Source organism: Dendroctonus ponderosae, unplaced genomic scaffold, assembly GCF_020466585.1.
Source record: "Dendroctonus ponderosae isolate FM_Combo_2020 unplaced genomic scaffold, Dpon_F_20191213v2 Dpon_F_20191213_5, whole genome shotgun sequence".
Classification (NCBI taxonomy): domain Eukaryota; kingdom Metazoa; phylum Arthropoda; class Insecta; order Coleoptera; family Curculionidae; genus Dendroctonus; species Dendroctonus ponderosae.
In genome coordinates this window covers 15,679,648-15,689,291 of record NW_026018715.1, presented here as the reverse complement: position 1 = coordinate 15,689,291, position 9,644 = coordinate 15,679,648, and the positions used below count along the sequence as shown (strand labels likewise).

At 39.9% G+C, this 9,644-nt stretch overlaps 3 protein-coding genes across 3 annotated transcripts; 2 read left to right on the top strand and 1 right to left on the bottom strand.

Moving 5' to 3' along the window:
• Positions 1–315: 315 nt before the first annotated feature.
• On the top strand, positions 316–5,881 carry LOC125504509 (E3 ubiquitin-protein ligase MYCBP2-like). Its single transcript, XM_048666620.1, has 5 exons — positions 316–527; positions 4,321–4,428; positions 5,001–5,210; positions 5,264–5,531; positions 5,591–5,881. Exons 1-5 carry the CDS (start codon positions 327–329, stop codon positions 5,704–5,706), a joined length of 903 nt encoding a protein of 300 aa, XP_048522577.1. The 5' UTR covers positions 316–326; the 3' UTR covers positions 5,707–5,881.
• On the bottom strand, positions 1,695–2,255 carry LOC109543316 (peritrophin-1). The gene is made up of 2 exons (XM_019912967.2): positions 2,090–2,255; positions 1,695–2,041 (listed from the first exon to the last, which is right to left on the bottom strand). The coding sequence occupies exons 1-2, from the start codon at positions 2,157–2,159 to the stop codon at positions 1,770–1,772; spliced, it is 342 nt and encodes a 113-aa protein (XP_019768526.1). The 5' UTR covers positions 2,160–2,255; the 3' UTR covers positions 1,695–1,769.
• A 1,961-nt stretch (positions 5,882–7,842) lies between the features above and the next one.
• Positions 7,843–8,850, top strand: LOC125504508. The gene is made up of 3 exons (XM_048666619.1): positions 7,843–8,367; positions 8,418–8,588; positions 8,647–8,850. Exons 1-3 carry the CDS (start codon positions 7,973–7,975, stop codon positions 8,813–8,815), a joined length of 735 nt encoding a protein of 244 aa, XP_048522576.1. The 5' UTR covers positions 7,843–7,972; the 3' UTR covers positions 8,816–8,850.
• The last annotated feature ends 794 nt before the right edge of the window (positions 8,851–9,644 follow it).

The following is a 9,644-nucleotide window of genomic DNA, read 5'->3' as shown; positions in this document are numbered from 1 at the left end:
CAAAAAGAAGTTTGTAAAAAAAAGTAACAAAAGGTCATCAACATTTTCCCAGCCACGGTACTGAGTTGCTGCGCCGGTGCGTTGGGTTGGAACACTTGCACATTTAAGCAACACTGCGTTAACTCATAAAAATTCACTGACTTAGACCTATTTCCTTTTGAGGTGTTCTATCTTCGAACTCTTTTGCACCAGCAATGTCTCCTTTGTTCCTTTCATCTTCCTTCATTCAAAAGCCTGTTTTAAGTCTTCAGACGTGAAAATTCGTTGCCCAAACCCTCCAAATGTGGAGAGCGGACTTACTAATTAAATAATAATTCCTTCGGCTAATGTTGGATTTTCAGGAATATGGAAAGAACGCCTGTACGAAACTCCTAAGTTGCGGCCACATGTGCGGGGGAACCTTTGGAGAAACTCAATGTCTTCCTTGTCTGCACGGGTGCTCAAACAACGCCTCTTTGCGCCAAGACTCTGATGACATGTGTATGATCTGCTTTACTGAAGCCCTATCATGTGCCCCAGCTATTCAGGTGAGTTTCACTACTTCTTAAAACCCAACAGGAATGAGAAATTGGCTCAGAACTGGGCTCAGATGGCAAGTTTCCCAGTGGAGCCATCCAGATGCAAAAGTTGGATTATTCGCACATCAGAACAGGGAATGGTGGAGAACTGCTGAACACCATCAGGGGGATAAAAGTGCACGTAATAAAAGAGCTTTGACTCATAAGCGCAAGGGACATTGAAACGAAGAGACGAAGAGTATGAAACACCTTCTCTGAGCTCTTGCAACATTACGAATCACTTCCACTTGTACTTAATATTTCGCAGATAGCGAACGATATTAAGATGGAATTTGATCGAGTCTAAAGCGATAAGCATACAAGCGGACAGATATTGAAGAGTCACTTGATGCACAACTGTTTACACAGTGATGAAACCAACGCCAGCATAAACAGTTAAATTTCGACCAAAATGTTGTTGATTGCCACTCAGAGATCCGTTTTATTCTCTGCTTAACTCCACCTGGTGAATCTGCAGGGACTAAAGTGGGATTCTAACGGGAAGATGCATGATCTGGAATATCAAAGTCGCTTGATTCATCCTCCGCAGATTTTATTGGCCATTTACAAAGCAGATTAATTTACAGACTTCGTCGTTGGTAGTATGGGTCTGGTTCCACAGTCCACATCATTGGAAAAATCGCATACTTGCAGCTCCACATTGAAATAGAGCCCAACTGAACACTCGAATAGATAAGCGACTCCATGTGAGCATTCGTAGAAAGCAGCACAGTTGTCCGGGTCTTCGTAGATTTTTACATCGTCTTCATCCTCAGTTGCACATTCTGCAAAAAGTCCAAGACACTTGAAATGTTTGGTGGGAAACGTTGGTCGGTTTTACCTGGAACGGCAGCACTTAAGGTCCAGGCAAATGCCACCAAAGTTAATATGAAAAAAAGGCGCTTGATTGCCTTCATTGTTGCTAAACTGGGTTTTTTAGTACTGTTGCATACTTTTTAAGCGCAGCCTTATATACGTGAGTATGGCCGTTATCTTGAGTTTGAGGTCATCGGATCGTTCTGGAAATTCGCATGGATTCAGCAGAATGGCACCGTTAAGTGGCCGTTGTTTACGTGCTTGAAGGTGTTATCTTTATTCGGTTCTTACCTAATGGCCATAAAAAAACCAGAAAAGAGGTTTGGGTTTAGTACATATATTTTCTATTAGGTAGACAAAGATCTCGCATTATTCCAGTCGGTTTTTCACTATCATCTACCGGACCAAGACCGGGCCAGGTTTAGGAAGATCCGTCGTCGGTGGATCTGTGGAAGGTTCAGTTGTAGGTGGTTCAAGGGTGGTTGGTCGGGTTCCACAGTCCACATTCTCCGGCCACTGGCACTTTTTATTCCCATCATAGTACGTTCCGGGTGGACAAGAAAAATGAATGGCACGTCCGTTACTGCACTCATAGTAAGAGTTGCAATCCTCCGGATCTTCTAGAAATTCCGCTTGTCCATCGTCATTTTCCGGACACGCTGGAACATCTATTTTTCATTTGGATTGGAAAACTCAGTTCGTTTGGCTCATCTTACCTGGTTCATCGGCAATAGATAGGCAAATGCACAGGCCTAGAAGGGCGATTCCAAAGAGCGTTCTGTTCATGTCGAAACCCCGAACCTGAACTCTTTTAATACGATCAGATGGTACTTAAATCGTGCCTTGAACGGTCGACTATTTATATCATTGAGATGCTTTATCATTGATATTCGACATTATTTGTAATCTGTTTTATTCATTGATTTTCGACAGTTGGGTTTTACCACGAATTGAATGGTTGATAGTGTAGTCGAAAGTATTAGTTTTTGCCACCATGCTGGAAGTAGACGAGTTTTAGCTCCAATGAGCTTGCAGATCAAAGTCTGGATGGTCTTCGAGTAAACCTGAGGCGTTCATCTTTAAGATATACAGAGTGGTTCGGGCTTTAAATGGCGAGAGGAGAAGCGATCGATTTTGAGGGGTCCTGCCCCCTTTTACTGCCAGAACTTTTTCATGGTGCGCCACTAAAGTTTACCACTTTTTTATTTCTGCACTCAATTTTGAAAGTAGTTTCTTCGCAACTGTCACCGTTTGCGAGTTATTTGCAAAATAATTCATTAACGCAAGGTGATTTTAGTTTGCAAAACATGGAAATGAATCCAGTTTGTTGCACTAACTACGTTCGAAGTTTCGCAATAGATTTTTCAAAAACTGTCCGAATTTTGAAACTTTCTTCTCTCTAGTAGTTTCTTTGCAACTGCCAGCGTTTGGGAGTTATTGGCGAAAAAATCATTAACGCAAGCTGATTTTATTGTTTCTTCTGTTTGTACAGTTTCTTGCACTGACGACGTTCCAAATGTTGAGATAAATGTCCCCAAAACTGTAAGAATTAGACTGTAGAGCAACATAAAACCTCTAGCTTTATCATTAAGTGATTTCATTCGCTTATTTTTCTCGAATATTCGCTATTTTGCTCCAAAGAGAAGCATTTGTGACCACACAGAATATACAGGGTGATTCACGTCTATGGAGAACGCAAAGCACGATTTTTCGGAACATTTGTTCCATAAAGTAATCGGATGAGCTCTATTGACCCATGATAATTTCAGCAGTGCGGCATTGGCGCTTTTATAAAAACTCACTAACAACCACGGAATTTTAAATGGGACACCCGGTATATTCTTGAACCTTTAAAAAGGCCTTATCGATTCATCTACCTGTTTTCTCGCGGTTTCTCAAATTTGAATATTTTTTTTATCAAAACATAGTTCTAGGAAACGCGAGTTTGATACAAAAAAAATAAATTTTTGGCCCCCATTAGGGAATTCTTGAGCTTGAGCTTCAGATGCAGTCAATTGTTTTGGATTTTGCAGGCTTGAAATGAATCATCCAGTTACAAATTAAAACTATTTTTTCAAGAACACCGTGTATATCAGTCCATGTTCGGAAAGGAAATTAATTTCCTTATGAAATGTCTCCAATACCTAAAATGTCAAATTTCCTCAAGAAAATGAAAATGTTTGCGACCGTGCGCTTATTTTGACGTATTTGTCGAAAACAGCCATAAAATGTCATAAGAGATTGCGGTTATGCAATGCGTCAAACCCGTTGACAATTGCCAATAAGCGAAGAAAAACAACTTTGCTTAAATTAATGTTTCTCTCCATCTTATTATTATATGAGAGCACAAACTCTGTCTGAAACTTTGCTGCCTGTCTGGTTTGACGTATTTCAACGCCTGTAACCATTATGACATCTGTTGACTGTCTTCGACAAATACGTCAAATGCATTTTGTGGGAAATTTGACGTTTTAAGTATAGGAACATGACATATCATTTGAAAGGGAATTTGGTAGCCCTGAACATTGACTAATATACCGGGTGCCCCATTGAAAAAATATGTTTTTAAATATTACAAAATTTAAAAATAGTTTTATCTATAGGCGGAAGATCACTAATTTAGTTTTGAGAAAAAAGTTACTAATTTAATATTTCGGAAACTGCTTCAAATCGGTATAGGAATCGTTAAGGAAAAATAGTCAGTTCTATAAGGCCCGACTTTATGGCCATACATGAAGAAGCTCGTGTTCACTCAGTCGAATATTACATGAAATGGTTGAAAAATGATCAATTGCATGAGGTGGAGCAAAAATAGGCCACCTCGATCACCTGACCTAAGCTATAGGGAGTTTTAACTAGCGAGCAGAAGCAAAGGGAGGAGTCCCTATTAACCCAATGAAATCCTTTCCTCAATGTTTAGGAGTTACTAGTTAAAGTTTTTTTTCAGTTACAATGTGGGCATGTATTTCACTTGCACTGCTGCAAGGCGGTTTTGATGAAACGATGGGCTGGACCACGAATTACATTCTCCTTCTCCCTCTGCCCCATATGCAAGGTAAGAACAAATTGGTCGTTTTCACTTTTTATACAGGGCGATTCAACATTCGCTTTGGTGGTGCTGTCTGGAAGTATACAGCGGGTACAGACAAAATATTAAGGATTGGAAATACATAGAGGGAAGTGAGATATTTGCCAAAAACTAAATTAGAAGTTTGACAGCAGTGTATTTGGTATCACCCCCCGAATGGTGGCTTTTTCATTAAGCTCACGTAAAAGATGGGTGGAAAATTGAATAAAAAATGAGTCTTTTACTGATCATAGTAGGAATCGTAGATCAAGGAAGGTAGGCCCAATGTTAAATAAATTCCAGCAGGAAAATCGCCTCCACTATATCAATTGCCTACTTATTAATATCGACACTTCGATCGTTAATAAGCAATAGCTGATACTTCCTGACATTTTCCATTCAAGTGGAAGCGCCAATCATTCGAAATATTCCAATGCGCGTTAATCCCTTTATCGAAAAATCGAGTACTTTTGCAAATTTCCCGGTTCTACTTTTTCCAATACAAAGTAGAAGCCGGTATAAAAAAACGCCATTGTTTACCATGTACTTTAATCCTGAAGCTCGATATCAACCACCCGACCTTGGAGGAGCTTCTAGAGCCGATTAAAGATCTCTACAAGGACGTGCGCCGGAAAGCCTTAATGCGCTTGGAATACGAAGGTCTGCACACTGTTGAGGCGGTGCAGACACCAGGAGCTCGATTCTACAACGATCCGGCCTCCTACGCCATGGACAGATACGCCTACTATGTGTGCTTCAAATGCAATAAGGTGAATGAGTACATGCATACTGCATAGTTGCGTGCATCGGTGATAATTTGTAGGCTTACTATGGAGGGGAAGCGCGTTGTGATGCAGATGCAGGCGATTCGTACGATCCTGCTGAACTGGTATGTGGGGCATGTAGCGATGTGGCTAGGGCTCAGATGTGCCCCAAACATGGGGCCGATTTTCTGGAGTACAAGTGCCGCTATTGTTGTTCAGTGGCCGTTTTCTTCTGCTTTGGTACCACGCACTTTTGCAATCCATGTCACGACGACTTTCAACGGGTCACCATTCTATCCAAAGGAGAGCTGCCTGTTTGTCCTGCCGGTACTTTTTTAGTCTTGCAGGCCAGGATGAAAATGTAGGGGTTTTTTCTCAATTTTCAGGGCCGAGAGCCACTCAGCTTGAGGGCGATGAATGTCCTCTTCACGTTAAACATCCAGCTACAGGTGAAGAATTCGCTTTGGGCTGTGGAGTGTGCAGGAACGCCCACACCTTCTAGGTCCTCTGGACTGGATGCTTGTAAAGCACTAGAAGAGCGTAGAAGAGCTCCTGATTGGAACACTACTTAAGCTTAAGGTTTTACAGTCGTTTTAGTTAAACCCTGCTGAGTTGATCTTTATTGTCACACCACATGTTCCTCAATACTGAATTAACCAAATATAGCTAATTCTAGACTGTTTTCTTTTATTGCGCCACTCTTCAATAGAGTGAGGGGATTTTGGGGGAACATGAAGTTCCACTGGTGTTGGTGGACTTCTTAAGTGTCGAATTCCCCATTTTTTACGCATATCTTTGCACCAAATGTAATTATAATTTTTTCAAAAAATCGGCTCTCAACCTTGGAAACATTTCGACCAAAAATCAAAATTTTACATGCAGGTTTTTTGAGCTCAATCAGTTCCCTTCGACGCAAGAAGGTCACAAATATGCATTTGTAAAGTGTTTGGGTCAATAATAAGGAAGAAATCGTCGGCTGAAGATCGTGAACGCTCAAAAAACGCCTAAAATGTGCCGAAAATGTCTATTATTTCGGATCTGAAACTTCTACCAAGTTTTTCAATGAGTTCGATGCATTCTTCGCTTCCGTGAGCTGAAAATGATGTAAAATTTAAGACATTTTAAGAAAATTTTCATTTTTCAAAAAATCGGCCTCTACCCTTTGAAAAGTTTCGGCAAAAAATCAAAATTTCAGATGCAGGGTTTTTGAGCTCAATCGATTCCTTTCGACGCAAGAATGTCACAAATATGCATTTTAAAGTGTTTGCATCAATAATAAGGAATAAATCGTCGACTGAAGATCGTAAACGCTGAAAAACCGCTTAAAATGTGCCGAAAATGTCTATTATTTCGGATCTGAAACTTCTACCAAGTTTTTCAATGAGTTCGATGCATTTTTCGCTTCCGTGAGCTGAAAATGATGTAAAATTTAGGACATTTAAAAAAAAAATAAATTTTTTTAAAACATCGACCACCACCCTTGGGAAAATTTCAACCAAAAATCAAAATTTTACATGCGTGTTTTTTGAGCTGAATTGGTTCCTTTCGACGCAAGAAGGTCACAAATATGCATTTATAAAGTGTTTGAGTTAATAATAAGGAAGAAATCGTCGGATAAAGATCGAGAACGTTCAAAAAAAGCTTAAAATGTGTCGAAAATGTCTATTAGCGTTACTTATTATTATTACAGCCTTACAGTTCCTACCAGTAGGTAGAGAATTAAAAATCACATTTACAAAGTGAAAGTTGAGTTCCAGATAAAAGCGGATTTTCCGCAAAAACTAAAAAATCAGGTTCAAAGTCTTCAAACATAACGCCACCTTTTTGCTAATCGCGACAAGAACCATTTGACTACCGGTGCTAGTTTCTCTACAGATAAATAAATAATTAAAAATCTCATTCAGCGACTAAAATTTTTATTACAAAATAGCGTTTTCCTTCAAAAAGCGAAACATACAGGTCTAAGAGAATATTATCGTGTCCGAACATGACGCCACCTTTTTGCTCATAACTCAAGAACAGTTTCAGCCCAAGCACACATTTTTCAACCTCTTGATAGAGAATTAAAATTTTCATTCACTAAGAAAAACTTGAGTTAGGAAATAGTAGCGGTTTTGACACAAATAGCGAAACATTTCGGCCCGTTATAAAGCCATCGTTTGCAAACATGACGACACGTTTTTGCTCATCACTTAAGAACCATTTAAGCTACGGGGCTCGTTGAACCACCAGTTGATAGAGAATTAAAATTCCCATTCACGAAGTGAAACTTGAGTTAAGAAATACTTACGGTTCTACGAAAAGAGAAACATTCAGGTACAAAATAAGCCCACCGTTTCCGAACATGTCGCCACTCTTTTGCTCATATCTCAGCCACAAAGCGAGCCAGCGCCCTCATTTCTACACCACTGGATAGAGAATTCAATAGCAAATTTTGTGCTCAAACCCCGCTAGGAAAAAAGTAGCAGTTTTATTTTATTAATATTTTTTCAAGTACGCACTGTACAGCGGGCACAGAGCACGCACAATCGCCCCCAGCGCCATCTACCAACACAAGCCTGCTCTTCTCTGAAATTAAATATCCGATGATTAACCCACAGAACATACCCCCAGGGGGGATATTTTGTGGATTAACCTCACTTTGCCATTTTCTAAAAATGTCAATTTCATGTGCTCAAATTATTTATTTTCGTCTCTAAACCGTTTTACAACCGAGTTGCCGTGAACATCGTTAGGTAATTGCCTGTTTAGACATCAGCCTCTTTAAAATGCCTCGCAGAAACAACGAAAGAAGAGCAGCCAAAAGACAACATGAAGGGGAAGATGAGGCTACCACGAGCAAACGAATCAATGTTGAGTCGCCCCTGCATCCGGCCCTTAAACCGAAAGCCGGTAATTTGGCAGCAAATAGATTAACTGCACTTCGGAAACGGCTATGCGACACTTTGGCGCCAGCATCAGAGAAACCGGCGAAGCCTTTCCAAGGCACTTCTAGTTCTGTGTGTGCAGGTGGAACAATCAGCCCTAAAGAGCAATTCACAAAGTATCCTTTGGAAACCGCAATTAAGAGGCTCGAAAACAGTCGCAGAAAACTTAATGGAACAGTTATAGTTATAGACGATAGTCCTTCGCCAGCCAAAGACAAACACAAGGCACAGTTTGAGTATGTGAATAAAGCGAAATCTTTAAAATTGTTTAATCCATTCCTTGTAGCTCACCTCAGGGCTTTATTGTGCTGTCCGAAGCCGAGGACAGTGTTCGCAACGAAACGCCCCTAGTATCAGCCAATGAAAGATTAAGAAAATTCAGAAGCAATTCCCTCAGCTTAAGCCCAACGTCCAGCTCCAAAACGTTGACTCCCGATAGTGGAGAAAAGCTCAACAGGTAGGGATCAATGGGATGACAAACCAAGTAATCTTCAATGCCTTTAATCCATTTTCAGTTCAGTTGTCTACGTTAAAACCTCTAGAGCAACGATTATACCAAAAGCTAATCTGTTTAAGAGTCCGAAACATGCTGATGTGGTTAATGGAAGGGCGACTGATGTGGAAGTAAGTAGGAACATTGAAACGAATTTGTTTTTAAATGGCATGCCGTTCTCTCAAAACTGAATCTCCAACTTGACTGGTTTCTGAGAAAACAAATAAGTACCAAACAGCCATACATAAGCAACCACAAAATTTTACTACAAACTTGCAAAACATCTAAAAAATAGTCTAATTTTGACTCAAAATTGAAACGTTTATTTCAAATAGAACGCACTTTGCCCTACGAAATACACCCCAAAGGGAATTTCCAACTTTACTGGTTTCTGGGAAAATAAGGCCAAACTTAGGACTGCATAAACAAGTGTAAAATACAAGCCAAATTAGACAAAAATCTTAATGGCTAAACCAGTTGAGTTTCAACAGCTTTTGTGACCGCAATCGAAAGAGGACATTTCCCTGTATGTTAACTCAAAATTTGATTTCTCTATTGTTTGGGGCTGAATTTTGACAATTACTCAAAGTGAGACTTGCATCGACTTTTGTGACTAAATTTACCCGCCGTTTTTCAAAAATTGTTTTTCACCAAACCAGTCGAGATTAAAGGACGCCTTTTACGCCAGTAAATAAAAAAAACTTCGCTCCCTACTTTCGCAAAGTTTGGTTTCGTTGGGTTTGTTCGATGAATTTTGAGAGTTTCTCCAAGTCAGGCTTGTATTAGCTTTTGCGAATAAATTTACCTCCGGTGTTTCAAAAATTCTTTATGTCCAAACCAGTTGAGTTTCAACAGCTTTTGTCACCGCAATCAAAAGAGGACATTTTCCTGTATGTTAACTGAAAATTTGATTTCTCTCTCGTTTGGGGCTGAATTTTGACAATTACTCAAAGTGAGACTTGCATCGACTTTTGTGACTAAATTTACCCGCCGTTTTTCAAAAATTGTTTTTCACCAAAC